Source organism: Rhododendron vialii, chromosome 13a (assembly GCF_030253575.1).
Source record: "Rhododendron vialii isolate Sample 1 chromosome 13a, ASM3025357v1".
Lineage (NCBI taxonomy): Eukaryota > Viridiplantae > Streptophyta > Magnoliopsida > Ericales > Ericaceae > Rhododendron > Rhododendron vialii.
This window is the reverse complement of record NC_080569.1, coordinates 10743931-10761617: the sequence shown is the minus strand read 5'-3', so window position 1 is coordinate 10761617 and position 17687 is coordinate 10743931. Positions and strand designations below refer to the sequence as shown.

Below are 17687 nucleotides of genomic sequence, written 5' to 3'. Positions count from 1 at the left end.
ACTAAATGATCGGGAAGTCTAGCCTTACCGCACCACTTGACCGCACATTTGTACCGCACGCTGTGTGGGACTCATTCCGGGTTTCACAAAAATACAGAAAAAGAATCATAAATTTTAAAATAATGTTTTAATATGGGGTTTTGTAAAAAATCAGTTCCAACATGATATCAGTTGTTGGAGCTGGTTTTTTACATGACCCTATGTTAAAACATTATTTTAAAATTTATGGGTATTTTTCTATATTTTTCTAGGATCCGAAGTGAACCCCACATAGCGTGCGATATAAATGTGAGGTTAAGTGGTGCGGTAAGGCCACTAAATGATGGTACCACCTCATATTTTGAACATACTAAATTAGAGATCACAAATAATTGTAATTGTTGAGACTTTACTGACTTAGTAAAAGTGCATACTGAGTGCATGTGCAATGCACGTGATTTTTTTTGTGGATTTTTGTTGAAAAAGTATTCGTCGGATTTTATATATATATATATATATATACAGTCCGTCTTCCGTAAGGACCACCTCATATTAATAAAATTCGGACCTCCTTTTTCCGATTGAATTTCGATGATCCGAACCGCTCAATGTGTTCAGAACGTGATTTTAAGGTACTTGCGAGAAATCAACAAAAAAAATGACCGGGACGGGCTTCATCCGAGCAGTTTTTGTTTGTTTTTTATCGAACGGTTCAAACAAAAACTGCTCGGATGAAGCCTTTCCCAGTCATTTTTTTTGCCGATTTCTAGCGAGTACCCTTAAAATCACGTTCTGAACACATTGAGCGGCTCGGATCATCGAAATTCGATCGGAAAATGGAAGAAATGAGGAGGTCCGCATTTTAACTAAAATAAGGACTCCCTCATTTGAGACTTATATATATATATATATATATATATATATATATATATATATATAGTCCAATAAGGAATCATCTTTTTTTATCTTGAACTATTTGTTGTAATTATTTTCTTTTTTTTGAATTTTTTTGTGTTGTCTACCATATAGTGCGGTACCGATGATATACAATACCACATTTTAAGTCCAAAGTCCCGTGCTTAGCATGTGTTTTCGCTAGTATATAGGTATAGTATAGGAAATGTTCAACAAAGTTTAGGGCACAACTCAAATGGAAGTCCATAATAAAAAGGCCCAAAAAGATGGTGGTAAAGAATCAAAGGGAAAATGATGGCAAATGACAATATTTTGATAATTAATATCCGTCAAGAACATACTGAGAATATTTGTTAATGCTGAAAATATCCTTAGCGGGTATTAATTATCAAAACACGTCATGGGCCGTCATTTTTTGCGAGATCAAATTTTTAAACCAACTGAGGTTTGCTCACTTGGTCAGAATTCTTGCATCTCACTAGAAAGTCAAGAATTCGAATCTCTCCACAAGCATGTTTGTGTTATCCCTTAGAGAGGAGTTGGGGGAGCTGTTGTCCCTTTAAGGGACAGCAGCCTGCTGTCTCGGCCAAGGGGGTCCTGCTCCGGTCTCGCTCCAATGATCAGAAACGTTCACTTCGTATAGAGCTCATCGAGTTGAACAAGTATGTAAAAAATCAGCTCGATCAGATATCATTAAGTGCCTAATCGAAACCTTTTTGTCTTGAAAAGAATGGATCCGAAATACTGGATCAAATCTACTAGAACCCATTATTGGCAAGTTATATGTATTCCGATCAGGCACTTAATGATATCCGATCAAATTGATTTTTTGCACGATTGTTCAACTCAACGAGCTCTACGCAGTGAACGTTTTCGATTATTGAAGCAAGACCGGAGCGGGACCCCATTGGCTGGGACAACAGCTCCCCCCAGTCCCCCTTAAAGGGGTTTTTCCGTGCTTTCTTTGTTTCTTCCATACGATGAGCTTATTTTTGGTATCTATTAAATTGTTGAACTTTATTATCTCGTAAACTCTCATAATTGATATAGTATCTCAGATTTGCACTTTGTATTTCACCCATAATGTAAATAATCTATTCTATCGATTGAAAAAAAAAAATCAAAGTTTGTGGGATAAATTACATAACAAGGAATGATACGTTTATCCTAACTTGTTTAAAGAATCAAAGCCCTTGCCAATCATTGAAATCAAAAAAAAAAAAAAAAACCACCCCTTGCCTTCGTTCTACTTCATTTTCATCATACATCAAGCCCTTTATTCATTTGAGAGAAGATCTGAACAATTTCAAGAATATGGTAAGATTTTTGGGTTTTTGTTTGTTTTGAAAAAATTATAGTCTACCAATGATGATTGCTTGAACACCTGTCGTTGTATTAACTTTGAAATTTTTTTGAGACACGGTGAGCATTCTATTACTGATGGGAGGAATTTGTTTTCAGGATTGAAAGTTAAGAAAGATGTTTTACTCAAAGAAACACAAGAAAGCTAAAGGAAATGCTCAATTATTTATAATTAATGGGTAATTGCTTTTATAATCCAAACCGTTCATCTTGTAAGGTCCATAGTTTAGTATATTCACGTAAAAAATCAACTTGATTAAACATCGACAGATCAATCAAAAGTTAAATTTTAGTTTATAAAATGAATGGTCTAATCCTATCAAGTTAAACTGTCCATGATCATTCGTTTTATAAGCCAAAATTTAAATTTTGATACACCCAATGTCCAATGAAGCTAATTTTCTGGATGAGAAAATTACTCTTCGGGCCGTGCAAGATGAACGACTCAGATTGACAATTAATGCATCATGGGGCCCAAAATGATAGTGGTGGAAAACCTATAATTTTTGCCGCCGGCGAAAATCCCTTGCACGATTCAAAGTGAAAAATCTATTAAAAGAGAATGTTTGAATTGAGGGAAATTATGAGAGAGAGTTTGAATTTTTTTAATTTGTTTTCTTAAGTGGAAATTCAACAGAGGAAGAGGAAATATAATTATCGGCTAAGGTAGATTTTTGATACACCCAATGTCCAATGAAGCTAATTTTCTGGATGAGAAAATTACTCTTCGGGCTGTACAAGATGAACGATTCAGATTGACAATTAATGCAACATGGGGCCCAAAATAATAGTGGTGGAAAACCTATAATTTTTGCCGCCAGCGAAAATCCCTTGCACGATTCAAAGTGAAAAATCTATTAAAAGAGAATGTTTGAATTGAGGGAAATTATGAGAGAGAGTTTGAATTTTTTTAATTTGTTTTCTTAAGTGGAAATTCAACAGAGGAAGAGGAAATATAATTATCGGCTAAGGTAGATTTTTACTAACTTTTAAAAAAAATGTGCACATTATTCTCATTCAAGTGCATGCGCGCGGGTATGCAAGCACGAATGCGAAAGTGTCATTAAAAATATCTCAAATTAAATTCTAAAATTTACGAAAGTAAGAATTAAGAGCGCGAGCACAGAATGAAAAATGATAACAGCAGCGAATAAAATGACCCCACATGAAAACTACCCCAACTAACCACGAATCAGAAGATTTTGAAAAGAAATGAATAAAAACGCCATTGACTATGACTGTGAAGTTGGAGGAATTTTTCGGTGCAAGGTGAGTATATTCCATGTGATACTTGCTTGACACATTCAGACTATCCAATATATTTTTGAAAGGCTCGGATTGAAACTCTCTCTCTCTCCTCTCAACCCAACACTTTTTCTCTCCTTTTTTTCTCTACAAATTCAAACCGTCCAAAAATGCAATAGACGGCTAGGATGTGCCGAGCGGACACCACATGATACCCACTCGACACTGAAAATTTTTTCGTGATCACACACAATCCATATAGCAATTGCGTAAGTTTGTCTACACAGACTTTATACACATAGATTGCGACATGGGGCCCACTACGTATCCCACAAAAATGATCCGAATCGTTTACTAAATTTAAAATATTTTTTGAAGTGCTATTGTAAAAAATTAGCTCAATACGATAACTCTAGGGCGCCGCTATTCGCAGCCCTTTATTTTCTCCCATAGCCCATTAAAAATTTTCAATCATACTCGACAGTTAGTTACCGAAATTGAGATATATTTTCAGCATCCAATTACCGAAATATAATATTTTTTTCAACAGCTATTTACCGAAAATGTATGTTCGGTAGTTGTTTACCGAAAGTTGAACATATTTTCGACATGTAGTTTCCGAAATATAATCTTGTTTTCAACAGCTATTTACCAAAATGTTATTTATGATTTTCAACAACCATTTACAGAAATGTAGTAGGCTATGAGAGAAAATAAAAGGACTGCAAATAACAGCGCTCTAACTCTAATTGCTTGATCTATTCTTCCAACTTTCCATCCAGATTTTAGAAAATATTTTAAATTTAACAAGTGACTCGGATCGTTTTTTTTGGACCGTAGCGGACGACAGGTCGCCATCTGTGTAGGATCTGTGTGTATAAAATCTGTGTTGATTGTCAGACTCATAGGGAATTTAAGTCTGTTGACACAGACAAAGCGTGCACAGATTGTGCACAGATCCCAATGTGGGGTTCACTACAGGTCTCACACAAAAAATCATAACCGTTCATTAGATTTAAAATATTTTTTCAAAGGCTCCCGTGAAAAATCATTTTGATTCGATACCTATAAGTATTCGATCTAATCATATAAGTTTTCATTCAGTTCAAAGTTGAATGAAAAGTTAGATGATTAGATCAAGTATTTATAGGTATCGGATTGATCTGATTTTTTGTGGAAATCCTTAAAAAAATATTTCAAATTTAATGAACGACTCGGATCATTTATGTGGAATCTATAGTGGGCCCCACATCAAGATCTGTGCACGATCTGTGCCCCTTTTCTGTGTGAATAGCACCTCTCTTTCTTTCACCTGTATCAGTTAAGGTTGGGCTACATATAACATTCACCTGTATCAGTTAAGGTTGGGCTACATATAACAATTTCATCTGTATCAGTAAAGATCGGACTATATACCTACTCATCTACACAAATCTCTCACCCATTTAGCTCCAAACTGTACTCTACTTCAATGGACGGAAAGTCAAATCTTTGCTTCCCGGAAAAAAATGGGGGATCAGATCGAGCTCAGTCGGAGTTATATCCCCCTTCTTCCTTCTCAGAGTCAGGCGAAGCGGAAAGGCGCCGGATCTCGGACGTGGCTCGTCGTCTCCAAATCAGGCCAGGTCAGCGTCGAAGAACTGGGGAAGCAGACGGTCTTGCGCCGGAGCGGAATCACGGCGCGCGACCTGAGGGTGGTCGAGCCGGAGCTCTCGTACCCGTCTGCGATCCTCAGGAGGGAGAGAGCGGTGGTTGTGAATTTGGAGCATATCAAGGCGATTGTAACTGCCAACGAAGTACTGGTTCCGAATCCTAGAGACCCTCGTATCGCTTCGTTTGTTTACGATCTCGAGTTCAAGTTCTCTGACTTCGATGTAAGCAGTTTTTTTTTTTTTTTTTCTACTTTTTATTCTTTTCAACCTTCGCAGAATGGTAGTAGTTAGTACAAAAACTATCCTTGGGGTTGGGGGCGGTAGTGTTGGGGACTTAAAACTTATAAGTTTTCTCCCCTCCCACATTTACAGGAAATTACAATTACTTGCTCCATGAGTTTTTTTCCGCCACACATGACACATTTATGTGAACTCCCATCACTAAGTGTGGTGGAAAATGACCATGGAGCACCATGTAGCGGTGTTCCAAGAGCACTGACGTATCTTCAGGCTAGGCTTTGACTATGTTGCATCCTGCATGTAGGCTACTATGAGAAGCGGTAATGCTATGGAGCAATCGCCCACAGATACGCCACCAGAAGCAAGTGGTAGTAGGTTTGAAGAAGCCCCAGCTGATCAGGTCGATTCAAGGAGGGGAAATTCAAAACCTTTACCTTTTGAGTTTCGAGCTCTTGAAATTTGCCTAGAATCTGTCTGCAAGAGCCTTGAATCTGAGGTATATATAATATATGAATAGCATACATGGACTACTTGTGTTTTCGCTTTGTATTTCTACTCTTCACTGTCTATTTCTTTTTAAAGTAACAACTAAAAAGAGAAATTTATTAATCTCAAAAAAAATATTACATGTTTGCATACTATTCCAGACTTCGACGTTGGAGAAAGAGGCATATCCTGCTTTGGATCAATTGTCGGCCAAAACCAGTACAAATAATCTCAAACGCGTGAGAGTCATTAAAGGTCGTTTGGTTGCTTTGAATGGACGTGTGCAGAAGGTATAGTATTATCTCATTGATTTTTAACAGTTTTCCTTCAATAGAAACAAGGGCAGAATACTCTCATGAGTTACCATAAGTTGTCTTTAGCTTGTAATTATGTCTACCATTTCAATTAGCAAAAAATAAGAAAGAAAAAGTCTCCTTCTATTCCTTCTTGGTGTAATGGAAACTGCCTATGTTTAGAATGAAACTTCACAGTTCACACCTTGACATTATGATTACTTTTGTGAATTTTCACGATATCTTTGATAATATTATCCAGTTTCCAATTCACCCTGAAAACTTGAAACTGGCATCTGTGTAACCAAACTCCAACTTAATTCAATGTCTTCCTAACTTGAATCTAATGTCTTCCTAACTGATGCTGTAAGATGCATGAGCTTGTTGTAGTTTTGTATACCTCCTAATTTTGAGCTTTGCTTAGGAATAATTGTCGATAGGATTTTTTGGTTTGTTCTATGTAAGGTTGTGCTCATTTGGTTAAGTGGTTGATAGATATGAAATATATTGCCATATTGTTTATAGGTGAGGAACGAATTTGAACATCTACTAGATGATGACATAGATATGGCTCAGATGTACTTGACTGACAAGCTTGCCGCCTTGCAATCTGAAGGCTTGGTGCCTGAGGATGAGATAGAAGATGATGAAGAAGATGATCTTTTAGCGGGTGGGGCTATGTAAGTTGATTTCCTTGCAAATTCTGTAATAACTTTCCGATCGACATATTACTATGTCACAAACTTCACTGCCAATGTTGGCTTTGAAACTTGATCACCCACCTTGATTTAAGCATGCTAGATAAGTACTTACCATTTTATTTCACTTCTTTTTTTGAAAAATCTAAACTAACATGTCAGACGATTCTCTTTCTTCCACTTGATAATTAGCACATGATCCCACGGTTGTGTAACTGAACTTAGGTACAGTGAGGTTGTGGGTTCAACTCCTATACATAGAAACAAAGTTGATACCCTTGTTGATGCGTTGGGTAGAGGTTGGATATTATAAATTCTTCTAACGTGTGACCAAAAAAAGGTTTAGAAAAGTTTTACCTCATCAGATGGCTTATCGAAAAAAGTGGTTAGTTGAGTTCAGAGTTCAGACTTTGGAGACCAAATCATGTTCACTATAATGTATATTGGCTCACATCCCAATTAAACTTGGATGTTGCCGAGGGTTTTATCACTACCATACTAAGCTTTAACCTCTAATAAATCAAGAAGATGTTTCTCAATTTTCACCAGAGTACTCATTCAATATCCTTCATCAAGCCTCTTGGTTTTCATTTCAGCGGTGGAAACATGAGCTGCAAAAGCAGCACTGTAGCTGCCAGTGATCTCAAGCCAAATGTAGAAGAGTTGGAAATGCTATTGGGAGCCTACTTTGTGCAAATTGAGGGAATCTTAAACAAACTATCAACAGTACGTTCTTTTTTCCTTTTTTTGTCCCCCTCTTTTGCTATTTCATTTCAGATGACACTATGCCACTTCTCTTCCGTAGAGTAGTGATGCATGGAATCGTGTTGAAAAAGCAAGAACAACAAGAGAACAAGCTCACAATTGAGAGACAGCTCTCTGTTTTCTTCGTAATTCAAACTCAACCACATTGCCGTAAGGCTAACCACTCATTTTATAATAGAGATGAAAACCTACATTCTATGAAATAAAGAAAAAGGAAACAATAAAATTAGAAACTAACCATTCTTTTCGACCAAGCATATATTAAAAGGAGACTAGATAAACTAAACTAGAAAACTAAATACTCTAGACTACTTATTTCTCAAATTGAAAGAACTCATCATTCTCCTCGGCTTGAGAGAACTCATTCTCGAGTTCTGCATGGCTTGAAAGTTGAAGCAATCTAATCCTCCTTTGCCTGTCCGCATCGATTTTATACTTCATACTGTTTTTCTCGAATCTGAATTTTGATAAGTCTTCAAAAATTAGAAGAACAATTTCCTCACCATCATCCAGATAGTCAGAAACATCGACTTTCAAATCAACCACCTCCTGAGTGGGCTGAATTATCACTTGGACAACTTCCTTTTTCATCTCAACCGAAAAGAGAGAGACATGACCACTTCTCGTGTCATTACAGCAAACGCACTCCAATCATGCACCAAGTGTTATTTCTCCCGTAGATCCTTCATGATAAATAGGCTATTTATTCCAATCCACAACTGGATCTCGAATAATATTTTGTGGCCCCTCAACCGAGTCTTTTTTCACCACAGAAATAGAATCCATAAATTCTTCCAGATGCACAGAACCTTTGACCGTCGATGTGTCACTATTGAAGCACCCTAACTCCCATCACGTAGAATGATCTCCTTGCACCATGGGTCCTCCCTCTCTGTCATATTCGCAGCAAACGGGCAACCATTCTCTTCCTTGGTATCATCATCCTATTCCTCCTCCGTAACGTACCTTGTCCTCCTCAGGATGTCTGTTAGGATAATGGTGGTTAGGCCGAGTTCCAGGGCCTAGAGCAGCCACAAGCCCTAACAATGCAGCAATCTATGCATGTACATGTATTGCCATTTTTTTTTTTTTTTATCAACAAAATTTTTTATTAATCACCTAATTCAAAATTTTCATTTGTTTCCATTTGGCCTGCTTCTATCTGCTGCCACCTCTCCTCCACCCGAGCAATGACCTCCCGCACATACTCGTTTCAATGGTAGTATCTCTACCTTCTTTGCATACAGTTCCACCTCCTCTAATCTGATGAGAGTAATGCTCCTGCTCCAATATCTCACCTACAGCAGATTCCTCCTTCCACTCACCAACGTGAAGTCGGTTAGTAGTTTGGTTAGTGGTGTGTAGTTGTTGACAGCTGTAGTTAGCTTTGACAAGTTGTATTCAGTTAGAGAGAGAAATATCTTCTTAATTGTATAAATGCTTTACTGTGTGTAATCCTAAAGATAGAATGAGATGATGCAATTCTTGAAATCTCTTTATGGTATCAGAGCCTTTTGAGCTCTAAACGAGTCCTCGATCCTCTCTTCGCTTCTTTTCGTTTTCTTCTTGATCTAGCCATGGCAGAGACCAGCTCATCTCCTACAGCCGATTCCTCTTCTCCATCTGTTCTTATTCCAGAAAACCTAAAACTATTGATTTCAAATCTGAGTTCTCTTGTTACTGTGAAGCTTGATCACACAAATTTCATCATCTGGAAGAAGCAAGTTCAGAATATTCCTATTCGTTTGGTTATCTTGATGGATCGATCGTCTGTCCTCTACTGATTATCAAGGATTCTACCGGAAAAGACGTTGCCAACACAGAATTCATGAAATAGAAGATTATTGACTCACATCTATTGAGCTGCATTACTGCAACCCTCACCACACAGTTTTTTTTCTCTTGTTCTTGATCTCTCCACTACCAGAGAGGTCTGGCTTGCTTTAGAGAAGCACTTTACTACACTATCTCGCTCACATATTCATCAATTGAAAGATCGTCTGTCTATCATTGAAAAGGGCACCAAAACTATGGAGGAATATCTGAAACAAGTTAAAGAAATTGCTGATCAATTGGCTATAGCTTCTTGTCCTATTCATGATGAGGATCTCGTTTTTCACATTTTGCATGGATTGCCTAGTGTCTATGATGCTTTTAAGATTTCTATTCGAACTAGATCTGAGCTGATTACTCTTGATGAGTTGACCTCTCTTCTATGTTCTGAGGCTATTCACATTGACTCACATTCGAAGGTCCCTTCACAAACTGGTGATCTTGCTGTTGCCTTTTCTGCGGTTAATTCACATACTCGCAATGCTTCTTCTGGTTGTCGTGGCTCAAATTCTGTATACCGAGGTCATTTTCCCTCTAGATCTGGTTATAGAGGTGGCAGGTTTCCTTACAGAGGTGGTGGTCGAGGTTTTGGTCATAATAATTTCCGGCCTACTGGTTTTAATGGTGGATCTGGTTCAGGCTTTGCTGGTAATTCAAGTTATGGTGTCTCTGGTTCAGGCTTTGCTGGTAATTCTAGTTATGGTGCCTCTGGTTTAGCTTCATCTGGTGAGGTCCTCTGTCAAATCTGTAACAGACCTAATCACACAGCTTGGAACTGCTGGTATAGATTGGACACATCATTTCACCCCTCTTCTTCCAACTCACAGTCCAATACCAAAGCCTTTGTTGCCTCCACATCCTCTCCGCCTGCCTCAGACTGGTATTTGGATTCAGCTGCAACACATCATCTTACCAATGACTTGTCCAATATGCAGCTCTTTCAGTCTTATCAGGGCAATGACCAAGTCTTAGTTGGAAATGGGGCAACACTGCCTATCCAGCACTCTGGTAAAGGCCTTTTGCCAACTCCTTCTCATTCCTTTTTCCTTAATCAAGTCTACATGTTCCTTATTTAACTAATAATCTTGTATCCGTTCACAAGCTTACTAAAGATAATAATTGCAGAGTCACTTTTGATGACTCCTCCTTTGTTGTTCAGGACAAGGCCACGAAGGCAGTTCTGTCTAACGGTCTTAACCTGAATGGTCTCTATCAGTTCGCTTCAACCTCATCCTCTCAGTCCCAGCCTCAAGCTTTTCTTAGTACTACTGTCTCACCTGCAACTTGGCATAACAGGCTTGGCCATCCTTCTCTTCTTAAACTTCAGCATTTGACCAAGCACATACAGTACCTGTCTATAAATAAGTGTACATCTCTTACATGTACCCATTGTGCTGTATCCAAAAGTCATAGATTGCCTTTTGGCTTGTCAAATTCTACTGTGAATAAACCATTGTCCTTAATTCATAGTGATGTCTGTGGACCTATGTAGCACCGACACTCCAAAAGGGCGCCGTGTCCACGTATTGGACACGGACACGGGGACACGGCGGGGACACACCCAAATACGTATTGGACACACCACGTGGCGTGTCCAATAATTTTTATTATTTTTTGATGGGGGACATGCCAGGGACACGGCTGGGGACACACCAGGGACACGGCTGAGGGTCAAAATGTAATATATATTTTTAATTTTGAGGGGTTAATATGAAATTATTCAAAAATATTTGGGTTAAATTGTAATTATGCCTTTATTTGGACCATGGTAATATTATACATTCATATAGGACATGTCTTCATCAACAGTGGAAGAAAAGAAAAAATATGTGTGTATATGTATATATATATATGGAGTTAAGTTCCGGAGAGGGATCCCTCATTTTATTAAAATGCGAGACTTCCCTTACCGATTGAATTTCGATGATCCAAGCCGCTCAAAGTGATCAGAACGTGATTTTAAGGGTCCCTGTGAGAAATCAGCAAAAAAAATGACCGGGAAGGCCTTCATCCGAGCTGTTTTCATTGAACGGTTCAAAAAAAACTGCTCGGATGACGCTCTTTCCGGTCATTTTTTTTGCTGATTTCTCGCGGAGACCCTTAAAATTACGTTCTGCACACATTGAACGGTTCGGATTTTCAAAATTTGATCGGGAAATGAAAGTCCCTCATTTTAAAAAAATGAGGGATCGAGGGATCCCTCACTTGAAAATTCCTCTATATATACTCCCTCCGTCCCATAATATTTGTCCGGTCCGCAAAACGGAAACGTAAAAATAATACTATTTTTGTGAGAAAAGTTGAAAAAAATTCAACAATTTACTAGATCTCGACGAGTTCTTTAAACTTATGAAAAAAATTTAAATTTTTTCTCCAAAGAAATGCATTATTTTGTAGTCCTCGTTTCGCGGACCGGACAAATATTATGGGACGGAGGGAGTATTTATTTATTTATACACATGGCGTGTCCCCCGCCGTGTCCGTATCCCCATTTTTTTAGAATTGCCGTGTCCCGTGTCCGTATCCGTATCTGTGTCCGTGCTACATAGCTGTGGACCTTTCCATGCTTCTACTTCTGGCTTTACTTACTATGTTCTTTTCATTGATGATTTTAATCGGTTCACCTGGATTTATCCTCTCCAACACAAGTCTGAAGTGTTTTCTTAATTCCTCATCTTTAAAGCTTATGCTGAGAAACAGTTTAATACTTCTCTTCAAGTCTTGAGAACTGATGGCGGAGGTGAATATATTGGAAATCAATTTTCTTCTGTCTCAGCATGGTATTATGCATCAAAAGTCTTGTCCTCATACTCCTTCTCAGAAGGAGTGGCTGAGCGAAAACATAGACACTTAGTAGAAACCACTATAGCTCTTTTACATCAATCATCTTTGCCCTTACAGTACTGGTTTGATGCTTTAGCAACTGCTGTGTTTCTTATCAACAGAATGCCTAGTTCTGTCTTGGCACATAAATCTCCTTTTGAAGTTTTGTTTCACTCCATTCCTGATTACACATTTTTCAGAGTCTTTGGATGCCAATGCTTTCACTGGTTAAAGCCCTACACTAAGAAATTAAGAATAAACTGGAACCAAGATCTATACCTTGTGTGTTTCTAGGGTATCATCCTTTCTAGAAGGGGTATAGGTGTCTTGATGTTTCTACTGGTCGCATATATATTTCTAGGCATGTTCTTTTCTATGAAACAATCTTTCCCTTTGCTATTCCTGTCACTTCTTCTACTTCTTCTCCTGTGCCTACTCTTGATCAGCTCCAGTCCTTCTGGTCCAACAATTTTGCTATTTTCCCTTCTGCTCCTAGTACTCATTCATCAGTTTCCTCTGTGACAGAATCTTCTAATATTTCACCACATACATATCCCACTACTTCATCTTCTCCTTTGTCTGCTTCTTCTTAATCCGCAGAACATTCCTCTCCTTCCCCTGCAGTTCCCATTCAATCTCTTGAAATTGTTTTACTTTCAGTCTCACAGCTTAATTCTCCTGCTCCTCTCACTCATAAACCACCTTCACGGCTACGCCCTCCTAAAACTCATAAACCTCATCCCATGGTCACTAGATCCAAGGCTAACAGTTCCATTTTTACACCTTCTTGTCTTTCTGTCATCACAACTCCTCCTTCTGCTGAACCAACAAATTATCAAGAGGCTTTTCAAATACCAGAATGGACACAGGCCATTCATGAAGAATTCCAAGCCTTACAAACACAACACACTTGGTCCTTAGTCTCTCTTCCACCTGACAAACACGCTATTGGTTGTAAGTGGGTCTTTAAGCTCAAACGAAATTCTGATGGTAGTATTGCTCGACATAAGGCAAGATTAGTTGCAAAGGGGTATTTACAAAGAGAAGGAGAGGATTTTCAGGATACTTTCAGCCCTGTAGCAAAGCAACCTGCTGTAAGAATTCTTCTGTGTTTATCCCTTCATTTCAATTGGCCTCAAGTAATTGGATATATCAAATGCCTTTCTTCATGGCAAGCTAGAGGAGGAAGTGTACATGGTTCAACCCCCAGGGTTTGTTAATTCCAGAATGCCCAATCATGTTTGCAGACTACACAAAGCCTTATATGGGCTTAAGCAAGCCCCAAGGGCCTGGTACTCTACATTCTCAGCTTTTCTTCTCCACCATGGCTTTGTCAATAGTCATTGTGATTCCTCTTTGTTTATCCATCAAACATCATCTGTTATTACCATTCTACTAGTCTATGTGGATGATATTATCTTAACTGGTAATTCTTCTGCACATATTCAGCAGTTGATTTCTCATATGCACTCTACTTTCTCTATGAAAGAACTTGGTTCTTTATCCTATTTTCTGGGTATTTCTGTTCAGCCATGTGCTCAGGGCTACTTCTTATCTCAGTCCAAATATGCTAAAGAGATCTTACACAAAGCCGGACTTTCTGATTGTAAACCTTGTTTTTCTCCATCTGTGGTCAAAACATCTTCTACAGATTGCTCCACTCCTTTTGCCTACCCTGCCCTTTTTCGGAGTATTGTAGGAGCTTTACAATATCTCACCATTACACGCCCTGATATTTCTTTTTCCGTTAATCAAGACTGCCAACATATGCATGCTCCCACAGTTAGTGATTTTGCCTCTGTAAAAAGACTCCTTCGATATCTCAAAGGCACATTAGATCATGGTTTGGTTTATCAACCTGCCTCTTTTGTTCTTACTGCATTTTCTGACTCTGACTGGGCTGGAAATTGTCATGATCGCAAGTCTTCATCTGGCTATTGTGTTTTTCTTGGAGACAATCTTATTTCGTGGTCTGCCAAAAAGCAAACAACTGTGTCCCGCTCATCTACTGAGGCCGAGTATCGTTCATTAGCTCATACCGCAGCAGAACTTTGTTGGCTACAGATGTTGCTCCATGACTTACATATTTCAGTTCCTAGCACCCCTGTGCTCTGGTGTGATAACACTTCAGCAATTGCTCTTGCCAACAATCCTGTTTTTCATGCCAGATCAAAGCATATCGAGGTCGATTGTCACTATGTTCGTGACAGAGTTGCAGCTAAGGCTCTTGCTTTGCATTATGTTCCTACTTCTGATCAGCTCGCTGATGTATTTACCAAGGCCTTGCCTATTTCAAGGTTTCAGTACCTTAAGACCAAACTTCTGGTTGTACCTCCCATTCGTTTGCGGGGGGATGATGAGAGTAATGCTCCTGCTCGAATATCTCACCTACAACAGATTCCTCCTTCCACTCACCAACGTGAAGTCGGTTAGTAGTTTGGTTAGTGGTGTGTAGTTGTTGACAGCTGTAGTTAAGCTTTGACAAGTTATCTAATGAGGAACACTTCCTACCAAAATAACTAAATTCAAAATAATAAAAAAATAAATGTAATATTACTTAAGCTTAATAATATTTTTGAAAATCTCCATCCGGCATCAAGTGTATTCCTTGTTTTTATTGCAGTTTTGCATTATGCGTGACAATCACCCCACCTTGAGGTTACCCAAAGATGATGGCTAAAGTGATCGATAGAAATTCAGCATAATATTAAGGGCTATATCGAAAAAATTTCATGATTAATGGACACCTTATCCTAGTTCCATTTCTAAAGTCTCCTAACTATGAGGTTCAAAAAAAATAGTCTCCCCAACAAAACGTACAATTTTATCTTTTGCCAACTTAGAGGATTGATAAATAGGTTACCTCGTACTCACCTTAATTTGTTTGTACTCCGCTTTATTCCTTTTTAATTTATTTCGTTGCCATTCACAAAGGAAACCAAAAATGGAACCAAAAAAAAATAGGCCGATGATTCTTCTTAATTCGTGGTGATTTTTCTAATGCTGTTCTTCTTCTTGTTTGATCTTAAAGTTGCACGAATATGTCCACAACACTGAGGACTACATCAACATAGTTTTGGACGACAAGCAAAATCAGCTTCTACGAATGGGTCTCGTTATCTCTACGGCAACTTTCATGATCACTTTATCTGTGGTGGCTATAGGTTTCTTGAGCATAAATATCCGAATTCCTCTCTTTGATTTTGGAACCTATAGACAATGGTTTTTAGCCGCCGGAGGTTGTTCAGTTTGTTCAGTCTTTCTTTATATCGTGGCTATCTTGGTGTTAAAGTGGTTTAGATTTCTTGGTTGAGGAGTATCTTGTAATTTGCATCGATAACCGTTAGTAATAGATTCACTATCTGTCTCAAAACAAACGCAACTAAGGCGTGTCGATATGATGTGTTGTAGTGATTTCTGTGAAGTCTACACCCAAAAATTTGAATGACATATTTTGAATGATTTTGTTCTTCTTCCGGCGTTTCTAACTCTTAAGTATTATTCTGATCTGGGGAAAACCTATAGGGAGACTATTTTTTTCGTGGTGCTATGGTCAACTTGGAGAGCAATGATGGATGATGAGGATTTGGCAGACATGGTTAATTAAGACAAGGACAGACATTTTTCGAGGGAAACGAAAATCTTGATGCTTAATTACACTATCGGATGATTTTAACCAATGATTGGATGGAATTAGGAGGATTAAGGTTTAGAACCATGAGAAGTTTTTTACTCTGTATTTGGTTGTTTCTTTTCTTCTGCTCTTCTTTTTCTTCCCTCATCCAACCTTTGAATGGATGACCATTCCCCCTTTTTCGATATACCCTTGTTGAGTTCTTTTACGTAATTATTTCTGCTGATCCAAAAAGAAAATAAAAATGGAAGAATGCTGCTTGGCTCTGGTCACAAGATCACCGAGTTAATCAAGAGCGGAGGTAATCGTAGCTGGCAGGGCCATAGCACCTGTGTAGATATTTGTCGGATTTTATATATAGTCGAATAAGGAATCATCTTTTTTATCTTGAACTATTTGTTGTAATTATGTTCTCTTCTTTGAATTTTTTTGTGTTGTCCAGTGTCCACCATATAGTGCGGTACCGATGGTACACAATACCACATTTTAAGTCCAAAGTCCCGTGCTAGCATGTGTTTTCGCTAGTATATTAGGTATAGTACAGGAAACGTTCAACAAAGTTTAGGGCCCAACTCAAATGGAAGTCCAAAATAAAAAGGCCCAAAACGATGGTGGTAAAGATCAAATTTTTAAACCAACTTAGGTTTGTTCATTTGGTCAGAACTCTTGTATCTCACTAAGAAGTCAGGAGTGTTCAAATCTCCACACCAGCATGTTTGTGTTCTCCCTTAGAGGGGTTTTTCCGTGCTTTCTTTGTTTCTTCCATACGATGAGCTTATTTCTAATATCTATTAAGTTGTTGAACTTTGTTATCTTGTGAACTCTCACAATTGATGTCGTGTCTTAGGTTTGTATTTTGTACTTCATACATGATGTAAATGATTTCTTCTACCGATTGACCCAAAAAATTAAAAATTAAAAATTTGTGGGATAAATTACATAACAAAGAATACGTTTATCCTAACTTGTTTAAAGAATCAAAACCCTAGCCAATCATTGAAATCAAATAAATACTAAAAAAAAAAAAAAAACACCCCATGCCTTCGTTCTACTCCATTTTCATCATAGATAAAGCTCTTTCTTCATGACAGAGTAGATCTGAACAATTTCAAGAATATGATAAGGAAGATGCTTTACTCAAAGAAACACAAGAAAGCTAAAGAAAATGTTCAATTATTTAAAACTAATGGTGTTGATCCAAATAGCAATCCAAGAGGGGGGGTGAATTGGGTATCTCAAATTTAACGCGGAATTTTAAAAAACTAATTGCAATCTATTCCACTACAATTCCAATTCCAATTTCAATGATATACTATTCTACTCATGCAATATTATTGCTATGCAAAACGAAAAGTAAAGAGAGTAGGGAAGAGAGAATCGAACGCAAGGATTTATAGTGGTTCGGTCCGCAACTTCACGGCCTAGTCCACTCCCCAAGTGTCCAACTTGGGATTTACTGCACTATCTTCAATAGTTCAATCTTCTAGCTTCACGGGTGCTAGACAACCTTTACAACGAGCAATTATCCCCAATTGCTCCGACTAATTTTGATTGCGGTGCTAGTTACACCTAACCCAACTAGTTTTGACTCCGGTGCTAGTAACACCTAACCCTCAAGTGATTTTATCTCTAAAACCACTCATAAAAAGATAATTCTCTCAAGAATACGAACAATGGTGTACAATCCCCTTTACAATTGATGCTCAAGAACAACACTCAAACTAGTGTAATAAGATATTCAAGATAAGGCTTTAGAGATGAT

General features: G+C 38.1%; 1 protein-coding gene across 1 annotated transcript; it reads left to right on the top strand.

The window, feature by feature from the left end:
- The first annotated feature begins 4846 nt into the window (after nucleotides 1-4846).
- On the top strand, nucleotides 4847-15762 carry LOC131314910 (magnesium transporter MRS2-F-like). The gene is made up of 6 exons (XM_058343838.1): nucleotides 4847-5375; nucleotides 5698-5889; nucleotides 6041-6169; nucleotides 6698-6852; nucleotides 7467-7596; nucleotides 15323-15762. Exons 1-6 carry the CDS (start codon nucleotides 5010-5012, stop codon nucleotides 15602-15604), a joined length of 1254 nt encoding a protein of 417 aa, XP_058199821.1. The 5' UTR covers nucleotides 4847-5009; the 3' UTR covers nucleotides 15605-15762.
- Nucleotides 15763-17687: the final 1925 nt, after the last annotated feature.

Bases quoted from the DNA above. Each gene is read 5' to 3' on its own strand.
- LOC131314910 (XM_058343838.1), top strand. From the start codon at position 5,010: ATGGGGGATCAGATCGAGCTCAGTCGGAGTTATATCCCCCTTCTTCCT. The intron at 6,170-6,697 runs GTATAGTATTAT...TATTGTTTATAG, and splicing joins TGAATGGACGTGTGCAGAAG to GTGAGGAACGAATTTGAACA. The intron at 6,853-7,466 runs GTAAGTTGATTT...TTTTCATTTCAG, and splicing joins CTTTTAGCGGGTGGGGCTAT to CGGTGGAAACATGAGCTGCA.